This window comes from Dendrobium catenatum, unplaced genomic scaffold (assembly GCF_001605985.2).
Source record: "Dendrobium catenatum unplaced genomic scaffold, ASM160598v2 fragScaff_scaffold_1446, whole genome shotgun sequence".
NCBI lineage: Eukaryota > Viridiplantae > Streptophyta > Magnoliopsida > Asparagales > Orchidaceae > Dendrobium > Dendrobium catenatum.
The window spans coordinates 1,629,615-1,656,191 of record NW_021319908.1 but is presented as its reverse complement, the minus strand read 5'-3'; the positions used below and the strand labels follow the sequence as shown (position 1 = coordinate 1,656,191).

At 37.0% G+C, this 26,577-nt stretch overlaps 1 protein-coding gene across 4 annotated transcripts; it reads left to right on the top strand.

Annotated features, from left to right (window-relative positions):
• LOC110106883 (AFG1-like ATPase) lies at positions 1-22,371 on the top strand. 4 transcript variants are annotated; one of them, XM_028700078.1, is made up of 15 exons: positions 1-65; positions 694-980; positions 1,280-1,368; positions 1,494-1,594; positions 1,751-1,873; positions 3,208-3,277; positions 3,481-3,567; positions 3,672-3,737; positions 3,863-3,955; positions 4,064-4,120; positions 4,216-4,341; positions 4,447-4,537; positions 4,628-4,716; positions 21,763-21,956; positions 22,032-22,371. In XM_028700078.1, the coding sequence occupies exons 2-15, from the start codon at positions 764-766 to the stop codon at positions 22,135-22,137; spliced, it is 1,509 nt and encodes a 502-aa protein (XP_028555911.1). In that variant the 5' UTR covers positions 1-65; positions 694-763; the 3' UTR covers positions 22,138-22,371. The 4 variants fall into 4 exon arrangements, with proteins under 4 accessions (XP_028555911.1, XP_020692616.1, XP_020692615.1 ...); XM_020836957.2 differs by having other exon boundaries at positions 26-183; positions 1,289-1,368; XM_020836956.2 differs by having other exon boundaries at positions 26-183.
• The last annotated feature ends 4,206 nt before the right edge of the window (positions 22,372-26,577 follow it).

The following is a 26,577-nucleotide window of genomic DNA, read 5'->3' as shown; positions in this document are numbered from 1 at the left end:
TAAAGAAGCAAGCGAGAACCGAAGACCAGTTTAAATGGCTTCCTCTCTCTCTCTCTATCCGCTTGGTACCCAAACCTTGCTCCCAGATTTTTTTTTTTCGGGTTCTTCGTTGGGAAGGGTTAGGTTTTCGCCCTTGTACTTCTGCCTCGTTGTTGTCGTTTTAACGGAATTCTCCCCATCATCGTAAGCTTGTTTCCTTTTCTGCTCTTATAGTAGTTTTTTTTTTTTTTGTTCAATTTGTTACTTCACCCCTCGCGTTTCATTAAGCTGTGTTCAGATTGGAAGTGAAGCTATCGAAATGAAAATCATGTGATTTGTTGATCTTTAATGAATCTGTTGATTTGAGATCTTCCGGGTTCTTTTTGTTTTTATTCCTTTTGCTTGAATTCCCATTTTGCCTGCATAACACGGTGTTGAGTTTGATCTGTGTAAAGTTTCTATCCTGAATTTAATATTTTGACGTTTCCTTGAAAATATCAGTTGTCTTTTCACGAATCTTCAAATATGCCCGAAATCCTATTTGATTTTATTTTCTAATTTAAAGGACATGTTTTAGGATTAAAGAGAGAGAGAGAGAGAGAGAGAGAGAGAGACCATCTTCTTATTGTTCTTATAAATTTGTGGCGATAGTATTAAAGTTCTGATGAACTTTGTTGGTGCTATATTTTTTATTATTTTTATGTTCTGTCATAGGTTCAATTTTTGGGGCACGAAAAGTGCGTATTGTCGAAATTCCCTATTCATATTGAAGTGAAATTTGAAGATGAGAGGAACCACTCGAGCTCTTCGTCATGTTCTGTATTGTTCTCGAATTCGAGGGGATCATCTTTGTCTTCAAAATGGAAGTCGAAAGGTCTCAACTTTGAGAGCAGAAGCTGTTTGTTCTTCATCCAGACCATTTGCTGAAAAAGAGATCAATAGGTATCTTTGCCAGACGGCACGGTCTCTGTCTATCTCTATGGCCAGTGATTCTGCTGGAGGTTTGAATTTGAATCTAGAACTTTTTTTTTTTGTTACTTATAAATGTCTCTCTTTAGTAATTCACCTGCATCCTTTTCATTTATGAATTTATCTCAATGAATCACAACTGCATGCGTTCCACTTGCAGAAATCTTTTTATAGCTAAATGGTTCTCTTTTGCCATGCTGAACCTGCTATTCTTTTTATTAATGTCAAACCATTTATTCATTCTAGACCGGTGGCGCCTAACCGATTTATCAATCTATTAGTTTGAGATCCATCCCTTTTGTTTTAAAATTTTTATTAATGTTAACTACAGCTTCAGCAGATGTGGGAAAATCTGGTCCTTTGATTGAATATGAAAGAAGAATAGCCTCAGGGGAACTTGTTGATGGAGATGCCTTTCAGGTTGGTGTTTATAAAGTTTTTATGAAGTTATTATCATTGCCAAATCACTCCTGTTCTTTTACAGATTCCCTATTTTATGTCTTAAAAATCTTTTTGGTAAGTATTTTTGCAAAAAATTTTTTTAGGTTGACACACTTAGGCTACTTCAAAGGCTGTATGACCAGCTTATTGAGCATGAAGACAGCTGCCATTTAGATAGATATAAAGCATCTAAAAAAGCTGGAAGGTAACTGATCAAAGACCAGGCAGAATAGATTGTCTTTAGAGAAATATTTAGTTGAGGAGGACAATAGTTTCATAATGAGATGCCATTGATCTAGGATTGTTGGTCACTTTGTTTTCCATAGATTTTCGCCACTTATTTTAAAGCATTGTTTTGCAGAAGTCGGTGGCTATGGTCTCGTCTTGTTCCCCAATCTTCTTATTCACCAGTCAAAGGACTATACCTTTATGGGGGAGTAGGAACAGGAAAAACGATGCTAATGGATTTGTTTTATGATCAATTGTAAGTTTTAAGATCAACATAGCTTACTTACAAATTACATTTTTGCTACACATTTTAACCTTTAGTTACTTCAAAATTCTCATGTCCTCAAATAAGAGATAGCGAGCAATGTAATTTTTACTTCATAGTTTTTAAAGGTAATATGGGTAGAAGTTGCTTAGTGTGTTGTAAGAAGAATAAGTTTAACACCTCATATAAGGCTTATAGAAAAGAATGGAAAATGACAATTCTTAATACCTATCCCAAATAGTTGGATAAGGCTATGGTAATGATGATGATTTCAATCCCTCGTAACTCATTTCATGGATTTTAAATTCATATGTTTATATTGTATCTCAAAATATGTGAAGACATTTCCAAAATCTATGTTATAAGGTGCTTTCTTACTTGTAACCCTGTTTAGATGGATAAAGGTACATACTGTCCAGTGAACTCCAACAACATCAAGCCTTTGTCCTACTACATGGGGTCGGCTACATGAAACCTTTTTGGCCATTGTGTCCTGTTAAAAGTCAAATTCTCATTTAAATCTAATAAAGAAAGACAATTTCTAATATTTTCTAATCAAGTCTTTTTAGGTATATCTCTACCTTTCTTAACATAAGTCAAATCTAATACCTCAACTTTCCTAACTGGGTCATCGGATGGCCTCCATTTAATGTGACCAAATCATCTAAGCCGACTCTCTCTTATCTTATCTTCCACTGGAGCTACTCCAACCTTTTCATATATATTCTCATTTCGTATCCTATCTCTAAGAGTAAAGCCACTCATCCACCTAAGCATCCTCATCTTTGCAACACTTAACTTAGTATTATGCTTCTCTTTTAATGGAAAACATTTGGCACCATAAAGGATTGCAGGTCTCACCACCATCTTATAGAATTTTCCCTTAAATTTGAGGGGGGCTTTTCTATCACACAACAAGCCCGATGCATTCCTCCACTTCAACTATCCAACTTGAATTCTGCTGATAATATCCCCATCTATTTCACCATCACTCTGAACAATAGATCCAAGATATCTAAAACGTGTACTCTCATTAATGACTTTATTGCCCAAAGTCGCAATCCCCTCATTAGGTTTATTGCTACTAAAATTACACTCCATATATCCAGTGAACTCGAACAAAAAAAAATCTGGAATTTTGTTTTTTTTATTGCTTAATGGACGTAATAATAAAAAAAATTTCTGTATTCATTCTTCTTTGTAAAAGATTGTTTAATACAAAATAAAAGCATAAATACAAAACATGATTTTTGCAATACTATTTCTTGCTACTATTTTGTTTTTTTCTTGCATTATGCTTTTGAAACCATATTGTGCTTTTGTAGACCCTCTAATTGGAGGAAACGGAGAAGACACTTTCATGATTTTATGTTGGATGTCCACAGCCGCCTCCAGGTATGATTCTCTGCTCAAGGGTTGGATGTATTTTAGTCTTTTTATGGGTGAAATTAGATATATATATATCTTATTGTTTTTTACTTTTTTTTCTTCATTATGGCTTCGTAGAAGATCTTTTTTTCTTTATGTTCTTGTACATTCTGTTTTGATGTGGCAATTTTATTTAAATTCTTTCTGATGTATGTTGCAAATTATTCAAGATGCATAAAGGGGTAGCAGATCCACTTGAAGTTGTTGCAGGAGAGATATCAGATGAGTCCATTCTATTATGTCTAGATGAATTCATGGTACGTTGAATCGTGGTATGTTCTAAGTTCCATAAAACTTTTTGTCCAGTCACATATCTTCTTCCACTTATAAGTTTGATTCTAAAAAAATGCTTGAACTGCAGGTCACAGATGTTGCAGATGCATTAATACTAAATCGACTATTTAAGCATCTTTTTATTAAAGGCCTTGTACGCATTTCTTCCTTAGTTTATTTCATTAATATTTTGAATTGTTAACCTTATTTGTGATTCTTTTAGCTTCATTTTGATTTTCTATTTTTCTCTTTCATGTTTGATATTTATTGCTTCTAAAGGTTCTTCTTTCCACATCAAATCGTGCTCCTGATAACCTTTATGAAGGTGGTTTACAGAGGGATCTTTTCTTACCATTCATTGATACCCTCAAGGTAATATTATATTGTGGCTTTCAATATTTTTTCATAGTTTGAACTTCTATCTCTTGTTTGATTTTAGTAATGTATCTGCTGAGACATTTGTTGAAACTTCCCATTCAGGAAAGATGTATAGCGCATGAAATTGGTTCATCAACTGACTACCGAAAGTTAACATCAGTAATTATCCTCATTTTATTTAGGAGACTAATTCTTTCTAAAATTTTTTATCTGGGAACTTTAATATAATCATTTCTTATTGTTTTATGGTGCAGGCTGAGCAAGGTTTCTATTTTATTGGGCATGACTCTGCTCGCCTTAAGCAAAAATTTTTGAATTTGATTGGAAAGGAAACTCCTCGCCCACAAGTTGTGGAAGTTGTTATGGGACGACACTTGCAGGTTGTGATGTGCCAACTGTGCAAATGAATTTTAACTAAGGAATATATTTTTTCTGTTCTATGTGCTTAAAGAAGAGCATGGATTGATTCTCCTTATTTCATGCAGGTACCACTTGGAGCAAATGGATGTGCTTATTTTCCTTTTGTTGATCTTTGTGACAAACCATTGGGAGCAGCTGACTACTTGGGGCTTTTTGGTAAGTAGTTAGATTTTCACTGAACTCTTAACCATTTCCTTATTTCTTTTGCATTCTTAAAGTTGCGCTCTATTTATTTGTCTTGGACAGAAAAGTTTCATACGTTGGCATTGGATGGCGTGCCAAAATTTTCAATCCAAAACCGGTCAGCGGCTTATCGATTTGTTACATTAGTTGATGTATGCTCACTAGCTTCTTCCTTATGTTGATTATTTCAATTCATTTTTTTTTCATGATTGATATCTACTTGCCTTCACGATACCGTTGGCTAAAATTAGCATTTTTGAACATTCTTGTGATAAATTTCTACTGAGCATCTGGAATGACATTTATTTGTTCGACCTGAACTTGCTTTCTTTTGCTTCCATATATTATGTTAAGCTTTCATTACTGCCAATTTCTAAAAAATTGGATGAAACGCAGTCTTCATGGTATTATAAATCTTTTATTGTTAGCTTTGTAGTTTTTTTAAAGAGATGAATATATATATTAACCTTCTCGTGAGCATTAAATGTTAATAAATTAGGTTGCAAATATCAATTAGTAAGATTTGGAGTTAGTTGTAAAAACATAGAAGTGGTATGATGTAAGATGTACATGTAGAGCTTTATTATCATTGATGTACAGTTTTATTATCATTGATCAAACAAAAGTAGTCTATGCATTTCATTTTTAGTTATAGTATGATAGGAAGCATTATTTACTCATAAAGATCCATGACATTTAATCAATACCTTAAGCATTTGTTTCCAAGCTTAAGAATCATCCTTCACGATGCGTGGGCTCCGAAAATTCACGCCGCGGCCTTCACGATGCATGACATTTAATCAATACCCCGATCATAACCGTTTAACTATGGTGACATTTAGCAGCGAAACCATCAGTGTGGTGCCATTTGGCGGCGAGATCACGTGTTAGAGAACATGTGCCATGTATTTACTGGTAGGAGATGAGTTAAGAATGAATCTTGGTGATATTCTCGACTAGATATTTAGCTCTTTGTGAGATGAAATAATTTTCAGATTGTCCATCTCGATAAACTGTTAAGGAGGGTGGATGACTATTTTTGTTTTAAATGTTTGATGATTTATTCGATTTTAAATATCTTAATTTTGGGTGATTATTTTTTGAATTTTAAATTTTTAGGGACATTTGGGATGTATTTAAAATGTTTATGGTCCCCTCTGGTTGAGATTTTCTATCAATATGGCTATCATCGAGGTAATGTTGTAGTCACTTTAAAAGATTTGTAATTTGTTGAAGCTTGAAAGTATCGAAAAGTATAGGGTCCCCTCTGATTGAGATAAAAATTCAACACGATCATCATTTGGGTTTTCATAAGTTATTTCATTTTTTGTTAATCAAACCTTATTAACTTTGTCTACTAAACGACAGAGGGTCAGGTTCGAATCTAAATTCATTTCTTAATCCACATGACATCCTCAGATGTCACGTGTGTACATATAACACGTTCGTAGGGATCCATGTGGGTATATGTTGTTGAGTGCATTTTGCACGATACATTTATTTGATTGTTACATGTATGCATGATATTACTGGAATGAAGTCCTCTGTATATTACAAATGCATACGGGAGGATACTTTGGAGTTTGGAGTGTAATTGTAATGCCAAATGACATGCTTAAATAAACCCTCTGCATCCTATCAATACATGCAAGAGGTCATTTTAAAATGTAGTTGTAATGTCAAATGACACATTTGAATGAAAATATTTGCATCCTACAAATGCAAACAATCATTTTGAATTGTAATTGCGATGTTAACTGACATGCTATAATGAAACCCTCTGCATATTGCAAATATATGCATACTATGGAATGCATATTAATGCGTATTTTTATGCATGAGAGGGGTGTTTTGCATGAATTATTATACCTGCTGTAATGCATGTAGGAGGAGGGAATTTTTAAAATATTTGACACTAATCAATTGTGCATGCAATTATCTTTGGAAAGTGTACAATGTTATATTTAGAAGCTTGTAGATGCATTTTGTCTGCTTGTACAAGTGTTGCAGATCCGATGGCGTATTTGCATGAATTATTATGCCTATCGCAATGCATGTGTAGGGGCATTTCAAAACATTTGGCGCTAATTAATTGTGCAGGCAACTATCATTTGAATGTGCGCAACATTTATTTTAAAAGCTTGTAAATGCTTTCTGTCTACTTGTAAGAGTGTTGCAGATTCGGTGGCTCGACATTGCGCTTCATTAGCCTACGATTTTTACTACTGATTCATTGCTTTTGCTTACATGTGAATCGTAGGGCTTCATCCATAATAGCCATGAGATGCTTCATTGTTCTGATGTAAGCTCTATATTCTTGCCCTTCGAGAGATCAGATCCACAAATCATCCAATCCTTGCTCAGACTAGATAAGAATGTCCAAGTTGCTTGAGGTCGTTTTGTGATAGATGAGGTATCATAATCTGATTAGACCAGAGGCTCGGCTAATGTGCTATTATACTTCTTTGTCTCCGTTTCGTCATAAGGTAATTTCTTCGAAGCATGAATAAGGCAAAACACCATGTAGTTTTCAGCATCCCAATAACATTCTGATATCTGATATGCATATGGGATGTGAAAGTTTTTTCCATAGTCCTTTATTCAGAAACCTCAATATTTGTCCTTTATTCAAATAATATGACATTTTTTCAGATAGAATAAGATATTTTTTTAACTGCTCATTCTTTGACTCTACAGAATCATTCAATTTTGCATGCTTGGTTCCACGATTAGGATATACATCAACAGTCTTCCTCTTTAGGACATAACATCCCTACAGTATATCTAATATGATCGCTGTTGGTTGGCATTGGCATTTATTATAGCTTTATGTATTTGCTGGTGGATAGTATGTTACATCTGTTATTATTGCTCATGAACAAGTTAAGGTACTTGTTTGTCAGCTAGTTGCTATTGATTGCAAGCAGGGTTGTGTACTCATTTGCAGGGCTATGCATTAGCTAGATGTTTGATTGTCATTGATTGTAAGGACATCTTTACAATCATTGCATATCCACCATGTTCATCTGCATGCCACTGTTGACCATTAGTAACATGCATTTATCTTTGATTTCCCTGCACTTATTGGTTGACGAGTTGCTACGCTCGCTTGTATCTCTTTCAATGTTCGTGGGAACTACTGCACATATATCTTTTGCATATAGGTTTAATGTGTTCATTTACATGTTACTTTTGGTTGTTAGTGTGCTACATTTGTCACTGTCCCTCCTTGCAGGGTACTATTGATGTGAGTGTTACACATTAATTACTTGATCTTTATTTTGCACAAATAGTGCTTGGAATTTCATTTGTTGCAAGCAAGGTTTAAAATTGCGTATTCGGGTATTGAGGCGTTTTTCATTCGTGAGGCGAGGCGTAAGCCTCAAGGCGATTTGAGGCGTAAGCCTCAAAATCAAAAAATTGCGTAAACATAAAATAATAAATTTTGTATATACTAATGAGTAAATAATATATAAAACATAAAAATGCACAAGATAAATAGCAATGACATTAACATATCACATAAGAAGTTAGGAACTCACTAGTCATTAGCATTATCATCACTCATCAGTCATCACTAAGGGGGTCTTCATTTGAATCATCATTATGATGAGCTGCTCTCTCATCTTCCCCCTCTCCTATAGAGTCCAATATCTCTCAATCAGCTTCTTCTTCCTCATTATTAGTTATCTTCCTCTTCCCTAAATAGTAGAAATTTTTGAACAATATCATAAGGATTAATAGTGTAATACATTAATAAAAGTTTAAGAAAAGAAAACTATATTATTTATATACCTTTTTTGATTTGTTCTTGAGTTGTGATGAATGTAGATGCTTTAAGACCATCAAAGAAATCAACATTTAAATCTTCATCTTGTAATTCAGACGGCATCACTTCAACTTCATCATCTACAAACCACTCATCATCAGATGCCACATCATCACAAAGCAAAGGATCTTCATCATCCATTAATCCTTTTTTCTTCAAATTTCTATCTCTGAGTCTCCTATTATACATAATGTACACCAGTGAGTTCATCCTCAATGTCGACAAGCGATTTCTCCTCTTTGTATGCACTTGGTTGTAGGTACTCCAATTCCTTTCACAGCCAGATGAAGAGCATGTCAAGCCCAAAACTTTCACAGCAAAACGTTGTAATTCTGGAGTCCCATCACCAAATTGAATCCACCACTCAACTGGAGATCGTTTGGCAATTGTATCTTTTGCTTGTTGTAATCCAAAAAAACCTTCTTTGTTCCTAAAAGGTACCAATTGCAAGTCAGCATTTGATCTTTCAGTTGCATCACTTATTAGACGATCCATGCAATGATATAATCCCAACTTTATTTCAGGGTTTGTAGACTTGTTCTCTGCATATTGATACTGAGGGTTTAGGTAGTAGCCAGCGGCATGCAAGTGTCGGTGAAGCTGTAGTTCCCACCTATCATCAATAATATTCCAAATTTCCCTAAAGCTTCCCTCACTGCCTCCTAAGTTGGAGGCAATCATCTCTTTGGCTTCATCCATAGCATTGTAGATGAAACCCATTGCAGGCTTCTTCTCAGCATCCACCATCCTTAAAACATGAACCAAAGGTCTAGTGGTTGTAATGGCATATAAGACACTTTGCCAAAATCTGTCATTTAAAACAATCTTTCTAATCTCTTTTCCCTCAGCCTTCTTCGCCCAAGCACAACTCAACCACTGTGTAGATGTGAACATAGCCTCTAAAGGTTGTCTGGCATCCAGAAATTTTAATAACAATAATAATTAAAAGAAATTTACCTGCCTTGCTGCGAGCACACATTGGTGGTTGCTTGCCGCACTGCAAGTGTTGAGGACAGGGTTTGGGTTATACCTTCGCTATCGGGTCGACGATCGAGGATGACGAAAATATGAAAATTTCCCTTTTTCTCTTTTTATTTTTTATTTTCTGTTACCATTTTTTCTCACATTTTTCTCTTTTTTTATTTTCTTCTCTACCATTTTATCTCACATTTTTCTCTTTTTTTATTTTCTTCTCTTTTTTATGTATGTATGTATGTATATATATAGAAATAATAGTAATAATAATAATAATTAATAACAATAATAATTAAAAAATTACCTTTCTTTGTTGGTTGGATCGAAAGACAGCGAGGATCGAAAGTTTGGTGGAGTTGAGAGATATGTTTGGAGGATTGAGCTATGGTTTGGCTTGAAGAAGGGATCTGAAGGCTTAAGAGGGGATTCGGTAGGGTTGGGAGCTTCGAATAGGTGGAGGGGTAAGGTCGGATGAAGTTCGATTGCAGAGTATTACAGGAAGTGGGAGTTCGGCTGTTCAAGGCAGAGAGGATTGCACAGAAGATAGAGAGAAATTGGGGCTTGCGAGAAGGAAGTGGACGACAGAGTATTACGGGAAGTGGGGTTTTGCACTGGATCGGCTTCGACTATTGCGCAAGGGAGACGAGCGTGGGATCTTGCAGGAAGGAGGAGCGACTGACGGTGTTCGGTGGTTATCAGATTGAGAGGAAGAATGGGATACAGGTGCTGGAGCTGGCTTTCAAACGGAGCAGGGATCGAGAGCTTCAAGACGAGTAGGAAAGAAGAGGAATGAAGCTTTGTTCGTTTCTCATTTTATCGACATTGACAGAGCAGAGGTCATGTGCTATTCGTGCGGAGATCATGGAAGCTCGTCGTGTAATATACCGTCGGACGTCTGAGCTACGGGATACGTGGGATTTGAGCGGCGTTCATGCGGAGAGCACGTGCAGCTGGACAGGTACTTGAGATTTGAGCTAATTTTTATCTTTTTTGTGTTTAGGTCAACAATGCGATTCATGAAATTTAATGAATATCTTAAGCATTTTTTCCCAGGCTTAAGAATCATCCTTCACGATGCATTTCTATCAAGTGGTACATGATGTGTTAACTCTATTAACATGACTTCTGGTCATGTTGCTTTTGGTAGACTCTCATTTCTTTCTCATCATTCCACATTAATAATATCACTAACTTAACTGGTTCAACTCCACTGCCATATATTTAATTGGTGTGATGGAGGTGCTATATCAAAGATCTTCTGTGGGTTGCAAGAAGGGATAAGGAGGATGGAGGAGAAGGGAAGGGGAGGCAACCAAAAAATGCAAAAGATAAAAGGTTGAATCACACAACTTTGATCATTGTCAAATCTCTTATAGAGGTACTGCTTCACGCAGTGAAATATCTATTTCATATAGCCTTGCCAGGATGAAATTTTCCTATTTATAATGACAGCAGAAAAAATGTATGGCCATAGCATCCATGAAGGTACTTGTTTTCTAGAGAGGACCAAAATTTGTGAAAATATAGCATGGTAAAGTTCAACTGCATTAAATAAATAAATTTCAAGTAGATGACTCTCTTAGTTGGCTTTTGGATCTAGCCAGTAGATTTTGGCGGTTGCATATCTTGAAATCGGTTTATGAACTGCATCAGCGTGCTACATCTATTTTCCTTGCATTACAATCAATTTTCACTCGACACATTCATTGCACGTTCTTATTTTTTTATCAATATGATACAGGACATATCAATGTCTCTGAATTTCCAACTCATCTAATTTTGCATGATGCGATGCAATGTAAATAAAGAAAGATGCAAATAAATTTTTAGGCTCGTTCTTACAATTTTGGTTTAATGTAAGGATGATGCATAAATTGTTATTCTAGAATTTAGATTTGTGTGGGAATTATGTGATGGAAAGCAATGCAATGCACATGCAGCTCTTTCAGAGTGATGTTGACTTTGTTTTGTGCCAACTAGCACAATCTAAAATTTTACTTGGACGCCTGGTTATCATTCCATGTACTATTTACGGTAGCTGACACTTGTAAGGGCTTTCTAGGATTTTTTTTTTTTTCGGGAGAATGTTGGTGTGTTATGATGCACGTGTAAATAAGTCTAACATGCCAAATTACAGTCCTTCACTTTTTCAAGGAAAGAGGAAATGGATGTTGACCACAATGAGGTGGACAAGTATTTGAAGCAGCTCATCAGATTTCCTCAATTTTTCTCTCGTTCTCATGCTCACAATGTTTCTTAGGTTTTTGATAGGAAGTATTTTAGTTCGCAAGTAACCCTAAGGGGGAATACTTGAGTTTGCAAGCAAACCTATCAATACTTGGGTGAAAACAGCGAGAAATAGGCTGATTTTAGAGAGATCAACAAAACGATGCAGGAATTTTAGAAGATTGGGGAGAAAACACGATGAAAACTTCTTCTATTCAATCCACGAATAGTAAAAATAATACAAGATACAAGTTTATTCGATTCAAGAGGAAGAAACAACTCTTCAAATCTCTAGCAAAGCCTAGAGCCCAAAAAGAATAAACCCTAGATCTCAAATCTCTTCCAAATTTAAGATGCAAAGCAAACCCTAATAAAAAAGACTAATTAAAGCCAAAGGACTCTTACGAAAAGACTAAACAACCTTAATTCAAACTTTCCCTCCTAAACTACTATTACATTAAGCAATTGAGCCCACTAGGGCATCCGCCCCCTCCCCTTGGTTTTGCCCCCATCCTGGGATGGGCCGCCTACTGTAGCAAAGAACTGGTCCAGGTTGGACCGGTTCATTCGGCCCCTCCTAGGCCGGCCTAACATTACTCTCCTCGCAAAGGCTCACCTTGTCCTCAAGGTGAAAAGAACAAAACTTGAGCCTTATTCTCTCATATGGCTCCCAAGTGGCATCAAAATTGAGAAGGTCCCTCCATCTGATAAGTACTTCTTTGCTTTCCTTTTTATCGGATCTGACTTCCCCCTAACTCCAGTGGTTCTAAGACCACTTCCAAGTCCTATGTTAGTGTAATTGACAACTGTGTACAAACTGCATGCTCCCCCTAGAGCTCTTCTCAACTGTGATACATGGAAAACTAGATGTATGGTGGCGGATGTGGGTAACTTCAAATGATACGCCACTGCTCCAATCTTGTCCAAAATCTTAAGGGCCAAAGTACCTCGGAGCCAATTTCTCGTTTCTCCTGTTGGCAACTGATTTATGCCTGTAGGGCCTTACTTTCAAGAATACTTTCTCCTTGACTTCAAATTGTATGTCCCTCCTATGTCTATCTGCCTGCTTTTTCATGATTTGTTATGCCATGGACATATATTTATTCAATTCTTCTAACACCTTATCCCTTTCCTCTAAGTACTGCTCAACTGAGTAAACTGATGTGCTCCCCCTCCCAAAATGCACTAAGTGTGGGGGTCTCTTCCATACAATATTTTAAAAGGAGTCATTTAAGATGCAGAATGGTATGAAGTATTGTACCAATATTCAGCCCATCCTAACCATTTAGCCCACATTCGTGGCTTTTCAGAAACAAAACACCTCAAATAAGTCTCCAAGCTTCGGTTCACCACATCTGTTGGACCGTCTGTCTGCGGATGATAGGCAGTGCTTCTCTTAAGAATAGTGCCCCGCAACCTGAATAACTCCCTCTAAAATTGACCGAAGAAAACTTTATCTCGATCAGACACAATCAATTCAAGAATCACATGAAGTCGAACCACCTCCCTGATGAATGATGTTGCCACTGTCACTGCAGTGTAGGGATGTCGTAAGAGGATGAAATGTGCATACTTACTAAGTCTGTCAACCACCATGATGACTGTGAATCCTTCTGATCGTGGTAGGCCATCTATGAAATCCATGGACAGTTCCTCCCATACTCTGTTTGAAAGTGTCAAGGGTTGTAGTAGTCCTCATGGAGTCATTTCCTTATATTTGTTTTTCTAGCACACTTCACACCTCTCCATCATCTCTTCAACATCTTTATACATCCCATTCTAGTAAAGCTCAGATGTCATCTTTCTATAGGTCTTATGTACTCCTGAATGATCTCCAACTGCACTACCGTGGAACTCCTGTAACAAGTAAGAAATATGTATGGATGTTCGTGGCATCACAAACCTCCCTTGATGCAATAGCCTCACTCCCTCAATATAGTAATCAGAATGGCTACTATTATCTTTCATCAAATCTTCCATGATCTTTCTCAACTCTTCATTCTGCATGTTTTATTCCTTGATGGTCCCCCAGTCTAACATCAGTGGTACTGAAACAACCAACTCCTGAAGTTCCCTAACATATATGGATAAGGCATTAGCCACCTTATTTTCCACCCCAGACCTATATTGGATCTCAAAATCATAGTCTAACAGTTTGGACAATCATCTCTGATGCTCCTCGGTCACCATCCTTTGCTCCAACAGGTACTTCAAGCTCCTTTGATTCGTCCGGACAATGAAATACCTACCAAAAAGGTAAGGGCGCCATTTTTGAATAACCAAGACAATGACCATGAACTCTCTCTCATACACCGACTTCAATCTAACCGTGGTTGACAACACTTGACTGAAGTATGCTATAGGTCTGTGATTCTGCATCAACACTACCCCCAATCCATACCTTGATGCTTCTGTCTCAACTACAAAGATCTGGTTGAAGTCCGAAAGAGTTAAAACTGGGACTGTCGTCATGATTTTCTTCAATCTCTCAAAAGCCTGAGTTGTTGCCTCTCCTCACAAAAAGATCCTTCTTCAGTTGCTCGGTCAAGGGCCAAGCTATGATACTGTACCCCCTCACAAATCTCATGTAGTACCTAGTCAGTCCTAGGAAACCCCTCAACTCCCTGATATTCTTAGGCCTAGGCCATTTCTGCATTGCCTCAATTTTTTTTTTATCGGTCGCCACTCCCTCCTGGGACACTACATGTCCCAAGTACTCAACTCTAGACTAGGCGAAGCTGCATTTTTTTAGGTTGACCCTCAGCTGATGCTCCTATAAAACTTTCAGAACCTCCTTCAAGTGCCCTAGATGCTCCTCCTTCGTTTTGTTGTACACCAGAATGCATCAAAAAATACTAGAACAAACTTCTTGAGGTACTTCCGGAATATCCTATTCATCAAAGACTGAAAAGTAGCAGTGGCATTAGTGAGCCTAAATGGCATCACCAAGAACTCGTAGTGCCCCTCGTGCATCCTGAAGGCCGTCTTCTGAATATCCTCCTTCATCTTGATTTGATAGTAACCCGACTTCAAGTCCATCTTAGAAAACACTGTTGCTCCATACAACTCTTCTAGTAGTTCATCGATCACTGAGATGGGGAATTCATCCGGCACAGTTTTCTTATTCAGCGCCCTGTAATCCACACAAAATCTCTAGCTCTCATCCTTCTTTTTTACCACTAGGACTGGACTAGAGAAATGACTCACACTTGGTCTGACTATCTCTGCTTCCAACATCTCCCTAATTAGCTTCTCAATCTCATCCTTCTTGATTTGGGGGTAGCGGTAGGGCCGTATACTAATCGGTGACACCCCCTCCTTCAAAAAGATTGCATGCTCTTGCTTATAGGTGGTGGTAAACCTTGAGGTGACTGTAACACCTCACTGAACTATTGTATGAGTGGTTGTACTGCAAGAGGAACATCTCCTTCTTCCCCTACACTGAAATTCTCCAAGCGTTGCAATTCCACCAAATATCCACCTCCCCCCTCTTATATGGTTATGATCATGGATTTGAGAGATATTCTGGCTCTGGACAGCCTTGCATCGCCTTGGATCACCATCCTCCTTCCTCCCACCATCAGTTCCTTTATCAGTGCTCCCCATTTGACCTTGATCTCCTCCAAGGTCTGCAGCCATTTTATTCCCAGGATGACATCAGTGCTCCCCTACTCCAAGGGAAGAAAGTCCTCCCTCACCTGGATTCCTTTAATGGTCAACACCACTCCCTTACACACTTCTCTACCCATTTCCACCTTTCCCGTGCCCATTATCACCCCATAGCCTCCTATATCCACTAATTTCACCCCTAGCATATCCACAATCTGAGTGGAGATGAAATTGTGGGTTGCCCCACTATTTATTAACACTACCACCTCTATATCAACTATCTCTCCCTTCACTTTCATAGTGTGATTCGGAGTGAATCACACTACTGAGTTTATGAAGACTTCTACCACGTCAAGATGCAACTTCTCCTCTTCCTCCATCTCTAACCCACTCTCACCTCTCTCTTCTGTTTCCTCGTCATCACAGATAATGGAAACTTGAAGAGTTTAATCCTTACACCCATGCCCCGGCATATACTTCTCAGCACATCTAAAACACAACCATTTTTCACTCTTCTCCTGTATCTCCTTCTCAGTCAGCCTTTTAAAATTTTTTCCATTTCCCCTCTCCTCTAGTTCTCTCATTAGGCATTTTCTTCAGAATCCCTAGCGTTGTCCCCTTGGAAGCTAAAAAGGTGGTGGTCATCTTGTACGTCCCTCCCAAGTTGCTCCTCCTAGCCACTATCTCCAGTTGCTTCCCAACTGGGCTAGCTTCATGGCCTCCCCCAAGTCTCTTGGTCTCATCACCGTAACCGCTGCCCGTATCTCTGGTTTAAGCCACCATAAAGTTCCCTCCATCACTATCTCAGAGAGTCGATCTAATCTGCTGGCCAAGTACTCGAACCTGTCACATTAATCTGCTACTGTTCTCTCCTGTGTCAAGGAAAAGGATTGCTCATAGAAGTCTCCTTCTCTATCAGTTCGGAAGTGTTCTAGTAAGCACTTTTTGAACTCCCTCCAGCTCTTGATGGGTTGCCTCATGTCACACCATTGGTACCATGCCAGTAGTGCCTTCCCGTTCAAACATAATCCTGTCGCCGTCAACTTCTCTTTCTCCGTCAACCCATTGATGGAGAAATATCATTCCACCTTGTAGATCAAACCATGGCTATCCCCGCCCTCAAAGATGAGCATCTTTAGCTTCCTCACCTTCGGGTCACCCCCGTTGCCACTGAATCCTCCATATCCTCCTGTTTCACGAAGAGGAGGTGCTCCCCAGTTGTCATGATCTTCCCTCCGACAATCATACCACCCAACCCATTCATCAAATTCCCCTCTTAATTTAGCACCTCTGCGGTAGAAATCATCCATTCTCCCTACAAAATCAGCCACCCTTCTTTCGAAACCAGTGCTCATCCTTTTAGTGATTCTAGAGGAGGCATTCCATCTTCACCCTCCAAGATCTCCACTTACGGATTTTCCCTTCCCCTAAGCATATTAGGGTTTTCACCTCTTACATGGCCACTGATGGTTTCCATTGCTTCTGTCGTCGGATTTGTCTTCACCTCTAGCAATTTCTTCAACATCTCTTCCATCACGACGAACTTTCCTTCCATTCTTTCATTATTGGATGAAATTTGATTTTGAAAATCAAGAAAATTTCCCTCCAAATCTGATTTTAGTTACTCAATTTCTCCTTCCAAAATTTCAACCTTCTTCTTGGCCATAACTCTTCCCAAGATTTACGAGAATATCTTCTTCCGGATGAACTTTCTCCGCTGAAATTTCATAATTTCAGCCGCCGATGGTCCTAAGACAACGCTCTGATACCAATTTGATATGAAGTACTTGGGTTCGCAAGTAACACTGCCGTTGCCAGGTCCCAAGTTCTGGATGAGAAAAGTGGAGGGTTGCGTTAGGTAGTCGACAACCAGCGTAAAACTTACCATGGCTTTCTTCAATCTCTCAAAAGCCTGGGTTGTTGCCTCTCCCCACAAAAACTTGTCCTTTTTCAGTTGCTCGGTCAAGGGCCAAGCTATGGTACTATACCCCCTCACAAATCTCATGTAGTACCTAGTCAGTCCTAGGAAACCCCTCAACTCCCTAATATTCCTAGGCGTAGGCCATTTATGCATTGCCTCAATTTTTGTTTGATCGGCCGCCACTCCCTCCTGGGACACTACATGTCCCAAGTACTCCACTCTAGACTAAGTGAAGCCGCATTTTTTTAGGTTGACCCTCAGCTGATACTCCTGTAAAACTTTCAGAACCTCCTTCAAGTGCTCTAGATGCTCCTCCCTTGTTTTGCTGTACACCAGAATGTCATCAAAAAATACATGAATAAACTTCCTGGGTACTTCTGGAATACCCTATTCATCAAAGACTAAAAAGTAGCAGGGGCATTAGTGAGCCTAAATGGCATCATCAAGAACTCGTAGTGCCCCTCGTGCGTCCTGAAGGCCGTCTTCTGAATATCCTCCTCCATCCTAATTTGATAATAGCCCAACTTCAAGTCCATCTTAGAAAACACTGTTTCTCCATATAACTCGTCTAGTAGTTCATCAATCACTGAGATGGGGAATTCATCCGGCACAGTTTTCTTATTCAACGCCCTGTAATCCACACGAAACCTCCAGCTCTCATACTTCTTTTTTACCACAAAGACTAGACTAGAGAAAGGACTCACACTTGGTCTGACGATCCCTGCTTTCAACATCTCCTTAATTAGCTTCTCAATCTCATCCTTCTGAATTTGGGGGTAGCGGTAGGGTCGTACACTAATCGGTGACACCCCTTCCAAAAAGATTGCATGCTCCTGCTCTCTGGGTGGTGGTAAACCTTGAGGTGGCTATAACACCTCACTGAACTGTTGTATGAGTGGTTGTACTGCAAGAAGAATGTCTCCTTCCCCTACATTGAAACTCTCCAAGCGTTGCAATTCCACCAAATGTCCAACTCCCACCTCCCACCTCCCACCTCCTCTATGGTTATGATCATGGATTTGAGAGATATTCCGGCTCTGGACAGCCTTGTATCACCTTGGATCATCATCCTCCTTCCTCCCACCACCAATTCCATCCTCAGTGCTCCCCAATTGACCTTGGTCTCCCCCAAGGTCTGCAGCCATTTCATCTCTAAGAAGACATCAATACTCCACTACGCCAAGAGAAGAAAGTCCTCCCTCACCTGGATCCCTTTAATGGTCAACACCACTCCCTTACACACTTCTCTACCCATTTCCACCTTTCTCGTGCCCATCATCACCACATAGCCTCCTATATCCACTAATTTCACCCATAACAGATCCACAATCTGAGTGGAGATGAAATTGTGGGTTGTCCCACTATCTATTAACACTACCACCTCTATATCAACTATTTATCCCTTCACTTTCATAGTGTGATTCGGAGTGAATCCCACTACTGAGTTTATGAAGACTTCTGCCACATCAAGATGCAATTTCTCCTCTTCCTCCATCTCTAACCCACCCACCTCTCTCTTCTGTTTCCTCGTCATCACAGATAATGGGAACTTGAAGAGTTTAATCCTTACACCTATGCCTCGGCATGTACTTCTCATCACATTTAAAACACAACCATTTTTCCCTTTTCTTCTGTATCTCCTTCTCAGTCAGCCTTTTGAAATTTTTTCTCCATTTCCCCTCTCCTCTAGTTCTCTCATTGGGCACTTTCTTCAGAATCCCTAGCGTTGGCCCCTTGGGAGCTAGGTGGTGGTCATCTTGTACGTCCCTCCCAAGTTGCTCCTCCTAGCCCTTATCTCCAGTTGCTTCTGATCCTTCACCAACTGGGCTAGCTTCATGGCCTCCCCCAAGTCTCTTGGTCTCATCACTGTAACTGCTGCCCGTATCTCTGGTTTAAGCCCTCATAATGTTCCCCTCCAGCACTATCTCAGAGAGTCGATCTAATATGCTGGCCAAGTATTCGAACCTGTCACCGTAATCTGCTACTGTTCTTCCTGTGTCATGGAAAATAATTCCTCATAGAAGTCTCCTCCTCTATCGGTTCGGAAGTGTTCTAGTAAGCACTCTTTGAACTCCCTCCAGCTCCTGATGGGTTGTCTCATGTCACACCATTGGTACCATGCCAGTGCCTTCCCGTCTAAACATAGCCCTGTCGTCGTCGGTGTCTCTTCCTCCGTCAACCCATTGATGGAGAAATATTGTTCCACCTTGTAGATCAAACCATGGCTATCCCCGCCCTCAAAGATGAGCATCTTTAGCTTCCTCACATTCGGGTCACCCCCGTTGCCACTGAATCCTCCATATCCTCCCGTTTCGCGAAGAGGAGGTGCTCCCCAGTTGTCATGATCTTCCCTCCGACGATCATACCACCCAACCCCTTCATCAAATTCCCCTCTTCTTCTTTCAAATTTAGCACCTCTACGGTAGAAATCATCCATTCTCCCTACAAAATCAGCTACCCTTCTTTCGAAACCAGTGCTCATCTCCTCCCTTTAGTGATTCTAGAGGAGGCATTCCATCTTCACCCTCCAAGATCTCCACTTTCGGATTTCCTCTTCCCCTAAACATATTAGGGTTTCCACCTCTTACATGGCCGCTGATGGTTCCATTTCTTCTGATGTCGTCGGATTGGTCTTCACCTCTAGCAATTTCTTCAACATCTCTTCCATCACGGCGAACTTCCCTTCCATTCTTTCATTATTGAATGAAATTTAATTTTGAAAATCAGAAAAATTTCCCTCCAAATCTGATTTTAGTTGCTCAATTTCTCCTTCCAAAACTTCAACCTTCTTCCTGGCCATAACTCTTCCCAAGATTTACGAGAAGATCTTCTTCCGTATGAACTTTATCCGCTGAAATTTCAGAATTTCAGCCGCCGATGGTCCTAAGACAACGCTCTGATACCAATTTGAAAGGAAGTACTTGGGTTCGCAAGTAACCCTAAGGGGGAATACTTAAGTTCGCAAGCAAACCTATGAATACTTGGTGAAAACAGCAAAAAATAGGCTGATTTCAGAGAAAAATCAGTAAAACGATGCAGGAATTTCAGAAGATTGGGGAGAAAACACGATGATAACTTCTTTATTCAATCCACTAACAGGAAAAACAATACAAGATACAAGTTTTTTCAATTTGAGAGGAAGAAACAACTCTCCAAATCTCTAGCAAAGCCTAGAGCCCAAAAAGAACAAACCATATATCTCAAATATCTTCCAAATTCAAGATGCAAAGCAAACCCTAACCAAAAATACTAATTGAAGTCAAAGAACTCTTACAAAAAGACTAAACAGTCCTTAATTCAAACTTTGTCTCCTAAACAACGATTACATTAAGCAATTGGCCTACTAGGGCATCTACCCTCCTCCCCTTGGTTCTGCCCACCACTTGGCCTGGGCCGCCTGCTGTCGCAGAGAACCGGTCTAGGTCCCTGGACCAGAGCCGGCCCCTCCCGGGCCAGACTAACATTTTTTTATCCTTGTCCATTGGCTTTCCGATTCATTTATGCCCCTATTTTGAATCATTCTCAGTATGCTTAGGTGTCCTACACATGCTATTTTGTCTAATATGATTAGTATTTATTTGCGTGAACCAAAATAGTTTTGCATCGAATTTTCAGAAATAAACCCAGTTGACAACCCTATGTAATTTTTGTTTGTTTTTGATTGATTATTTAATTAAGAATATAAAGACAAAAAAAACATGTTAAGCAAACTTGAAGTTGTTGGGTGTAAGAAAATGAACACAACAATGTGATTATTTCATGATTCTCACTTTTGAGATACAATCAGATTAATTTTAACCAATTTGATCAATCTCCAATCATACTTCTATAGAAACATAGCCTAATAAATTTATTTTCCAAAGTGATCACAGACTTAGGCTTCGTTTGGGATGGTCTTTTTATTGCTTTCTAAAACGGAGTTTTAGTACAAAAATAAAAAAATTTGTACTAAAACTCCGTTTTAGAAAGCAGTAAAAAAGCCGTCCCAAACGAAGCCTTACAAGAATGTTGAGGGCCCATGCTCTTGCTGTAACATCTAAATTACTTATGGAGTATTATTTAATATATAATGAACTGTCAAATAGGAATGATTTCTTCAACTCAGTGATACTGAATGAGATTTTGAAAGAACGTTTTGATAAACAGTAAATTTATTAATTAATATTTTTAGACTATTAGCATTTCTTTTCAATCTTAATATAGTTGAATTCTTTTCTGAATGGACTTGGTTTCTTGCTAATGTGTATATATATCCCAAACTGAGTCACAATAGTCTATATCATCATAGCCATCCATTTACATCATTGAGTGCATTATTGTCGCTCCAAGTTCCTCATGAACTTCATTTGATAGTGATGTGGACAGTTTAGTGTTTAGGTTTCCTAATACAACTAAATGATGCAATGAATGTATGAATTACACAAATGAAACTAGTTTTTGCAGACCAATCAGTTTCATACCTTTCAGGCTGATTGGTTGCATTTTTATCTAAACAATTATTTCTAAAGATCTTGATTGGGACTACTGTTGGCATATTTGAGAGCCTGTTCTTCATTGGATTATGGATATCAAGCAGGTAGCCATATGGCTTCCTTTACGACATTTCCATGGAATTCATACTAAGGTCTCCCTTCGCAGGTGATGTATGAGAACAAATCCAGGCTTTTATGCACAGCTGAGACATCTCCAATAGAGCTGTTTGAAAAAATTGTTACCATTGCTGATGCTCAAAGGATGTCTCCAAGAAGCTCATCGCGCTCTCTCAAGGGAGATGATCTTGACCTTTGTGTGGACAATGAGCTTGGATTTGCCAAAGAAAGAACTATCAGTAGGTATGGAAATAACCTTTACTGAACCAGAATATTGCCAGAACAGTCCGAATCTCTTACATATTTTGCACCCTTCAGGTTGACAGAAATGAACAGTAGAGAGTACCTGGAGCAGCACCAATCAAGGTTGCTTGGGATGGCAAAGCTGGAGGTTGAAGAAAACAATGATGCCTTGCTAGTATGATAATTTCTAATTCAAATATCTAAGAAAATTATCTTAAATCTATTTTAGGTTTAATTTATTTCACCAGTGATTGCTTTGTCATTAAGATGCCAATGTTTTAGATTGAGTGTATATTCCATCTATGATCTGGGGATTGAAAGATGAGAGAAGTGTTGGCACTGTACATTCTGAATAATATTTTTAATAATGGAGGAATTGCTAGGCATGAAGATCATTCCTAGCATGTTGTGATAAGAACGGCTTATTTATCTTGCACACCTTAGATAAATCATGTTTAAAATGTATCATTTTTAGTCTTAGGTTTCGTTTGGGATAGCTTTCTTACTGTTTTGTAAAGCTGTTATAGAGAAAGTAATTTTTTAAAACTATTGTAGAAAATAACTTTTTAGGATAATTTTTTTTTTAAAGCAGCAAAAAATAATGGTCAAACAGAAATTTTTGCAGTCGAGGTCTGGAAAAGCAAAGCGGTAAGAAAGTTGTACCAAACGAAGCCTATTCTAATCATTTGGATTTGATTTGAGTCAATTTTATTAATTTGTTAGTGTAATATGAATTTTGGAGGTTTTGAGTGGTCAAATAAGGCTTTATATTTTAACTTTAAAGCATGTCAAATTGAGGCATTTTTTTATGAAATTTTTTGTTTAACAATTTGATTTTAACTCTAGAAATTATATTCTTTTTGATAATTTCATTCTGTTATATAATACATTCAAGATACTTAAAATTTATTAAATCTATTCATCATTTTTTAAAAATAATATTAAATAATGATTATTAATATAATATTTATTAAATTTATTTATCATATACTCAGTCTTAGTTTTATTAATTTAAGTTATATATCTTCTAAATACTTTTTATTTTTTTCATTTTTTAATGAATGTCTCATAAAGTAGAATTATAGCATCTCATTTTTAATATTTTTGTAATCACTCTATAAATAATTTTCTCTTAATTAATGCATTGTTATTTATATTTAATAATGTCAATGCATATTTACAAGCTTTTTTCTTTTTTTCTTAAGATAACAAAATCAATTCTTTAATTCGTGATTATATCTTCTCAAAATTAATAAAAATCATACTAATTATTTTATTTATTCTCTCTACTTTTTTTTTTAATTCTATTGAATTGTAGTGATCTAAGAAGAAAGAAGACCTCACTTGGAAAATAGGTCACCTAATTGCAATTCTAAAGGGGGTAGTCAAAGGTTATAATGGCTCCTAATTCACAGGATGCAAAAGCCCAATAGATTTGTTATAAAGTTTGAATCAATTATTTGAATACCAAATTGCCCCCAAGGCATTAATAAATTAACGCACCAATCAAATCTATCTATGGGTTCATATAGGTTTCGTTTAGGACGACTTTCTTACTATTTAGGTTTTGTTTGTGGTGGCTTAATTACTACTTAAAACAGCTTTTTAGAACAAAAATTAAAATTTTTGTACTTAAAAGTTGATTAAGAAGCAGTAAGAAAGCTGTCCCAAACGAAGCCTTAAAGCAATTTTTTAGCAAAAGAATAGTTTGAATTAAAAAATTTTGTACTAAAAGGCTGTTTTAGAGAGCAGTAAGAAAGTTGTCTCAGATGTTGAAATAGAAGGCACATTTTGGCTTCCCTTAAACATTAGGAATGTAAGTTTCGTTATTATTTTTGGGCTGTGCTAAATTCCTATAAGTTCTTCATACACAAATTATATTTTTTCACCATGATCTCTAAATGTAGAGTTGCTAGTCATAGGATGATTCTTTCGACCTTCTTGATAGTAGGACAATAAAACATAATAATATGGTCGAGCTAACAAAAAGTTAGGGTTTCTTCTCCTAAAATAAATCTCAAATTCTAAGATAAGTTTGTATCAAATTCATAAAGCTTGATTCTTTTTAATCATCTTTGCTAAATGCAGAGACACAAACCCTAACTACATTAAACTATAATCTGAATTCATGCCAAATTTATGAATATCAAGTCTCACTTACATTTTATATGGACTCATCTTAGTGTTGGGCCAAATCCTCATTAATGCTTCATTTGGGACGACTTTCTTACTTCTTAAAGCAACTTTTTAGTACAAAATTTTTTATCTTCATATGATATTCACAAGTGTTTTGGAGAAGATGAGTTTTCTCATATGAATGTTTTCATTCTTAGCACAATCTAATGATGCTCTCATATGGATGCAACCCTCAATGCATGAGCAACCAAACTATGGAGACTATAAGTGATAAAAGTGTTGAATGATATTTGAAATATTGAAAAGTAGACACATTGAAAATAACTTAGCTTGATAAATAGTTTTATAATATATTTATATTAAACAAGTTGTATTTCATAATTTTTAATCGAAACCGTCATCACGTCTTTCACAAGTTACTTGTTGAATAACAAACAAGTTATTTGTGAATGTTAATAAACAAGTTGTTTGTTCAAGCTTGGTTCATCTAACTTTCTAGCTTCTAAAAAATAATCAAATTTGTTCAATTACTAGCTTGAATGAATATTAATGAGTATTAATCAAGCCAGACAAAAGTTGTTCATTGAGTATAGTGATTTATTTAAGAACTGTCATATCCCGGGTCTGGAAGGTGAAATAAAGAGCTAATTCATTAATAGAAGTTTAAATAACCAATATATACAAATAACAATAATTTTGATACAAGCCCAGAGGAATGCAAATTTAACAAATGCAAGAAAGAAAACTACACAACCCATATAATCAAGAAGTGAAAATAAACTACTACAAAATGATAAATACAAAAACAACCTACTGCTGGTAACCTTGCTCCTGAGATAGCGGTCCACCACACACTCCTGCAGGACCTACTGAAAAAGACAACAAATGAGTTTGTTAAATCAAACTCAGCAAATAACTAATATTTATCAAAACATAAACTGCAAAAAGAATGGACATGTAATGTGAATAATCAAAAGAGGGGAGTAATAACCTTTAATCACTATATCAAAAACTGGCATGAGATATGCTATATTTTCTACAACATATTCTAATATGCATGTATATATGCCAATTAGCTATTGATGCCAAATTATTATAATGTTTACAAATGTATCACATAAGGTATCCTTGTACCTCACAATGACCTGTAAGTCATTTCTTATTTTTAATTCATATACACTTATATTTTCTGACATTTATACATATATATTTATTATCAATTTATCATATGCCCATCACCAAGAACATAAACTCCAACCCAAGGGAATCCAATGATTTCCTATAGAGTCATCACTCTGGGGCCCATCGACTTTGGCTAGCCAAAAATCAATAGGGTCATGCTGACATACTCACAATCATAAAGTGTAAGTGTTGTTATAAATAATCAACATGTGTTATGTAATTCAACATGACAATTACCATTATATTATCAACATGATTTATAACATGAATATCATGTACTGCAATAAACAAAATTGATATGATTTTCAAAAATATATTTATTGCATTCAAATAAAATCATGCATGAAGATAGAAAATTTTATATACATGAGGTTATACAACAATAAATGAAGAACGTTTTTTTTATAAAACTTCCTAATTTCTTATGAGCAACAACATAGATTTACTACATGATGATTTCAATGTGAGCCATAAATAAGATCCTTGATATATACAATACTAATAAATATTGAAAAAAAAGAAAGAAAAAAAAAGAAAGAAAGAGAAAAAAAAAGAAAAAAATGGAAATAGAACTAGCAACTTAAATAATTATAAAAGATTTATAATAAATATTACGAATTACGCCCCTCACAAAGAATGGTACACTTACACCAAAAGAAATAACAATTACTTGCCTCTAAGAGAGTGACATAAAGCTCTAAGACTATATGATATCCAACCAACAAAAGCTACAACTCAAAGGTCCTACGTGAAGATCTAAACTTCAATTAAAAGAAATTAAATATGCAAATTAAAATATTAAATTTATCAAATTTAAACACCTCATTCCATAAACAAAATAACTAAAAAATATATTGCCGTAATTGAAATCTATCATAACATAAGGAAGAAGAAGAACAAGGAAGAAGAAGAGAAAAAGAGAAAAGGATGAACTCACAATTGGAGGAGGGACTTACAGCAGGAGGAATGAGGAGGGAGGAGGAAGGAAGGATGGTGACGATTGTGACGAGGAAGAAAAGACGAGGTTTAGAATGATGCCCTAGGTTCCCCTATTCAGCTTAAATGAAAAAAAGAAAAGGGTGACAATATTTGATTAAGGAAGACGATCCTTATTATCTTGATTTCATATTTTATCAAAGATCATATACATATAATTTTAATTGTGGAAGTTCATAGATATTTTGGTGGTTGTCAAAATAGGGAAAACCAATATGTATCCTCTTTGGGAGATTTTTTTTTTTTTTAAATATAGTTATATTTTGGTGGGATTGAATGTCATTTTTGCAATAATAAAATTATTAGC

Excerpts from the sequence above, each read along its gene's own strand:
- LOC110106883 (XM_028700078.1), top strand. The coding sequence starts at position 764 with ATGAGAGGAACCACTCGAGCTCTTCGTCATGTTCTGTATTGTTCTCGA. Across the intron at positions 4,342-4,446 it reads TTATGGGACGACACTTGCAG|GTACCACTTGGAGCAAATGG; the intron begins GTTGTGATGTGC and ends TATTTCATGCAG. Across the intron at positions 4,717-21,762 it reads GATTTGTTACATTAGTTGAT|GTGATGTATGAGAACAAATC; the intron begins GTATGCTCACTA and ends CTCCCTTCGCAG.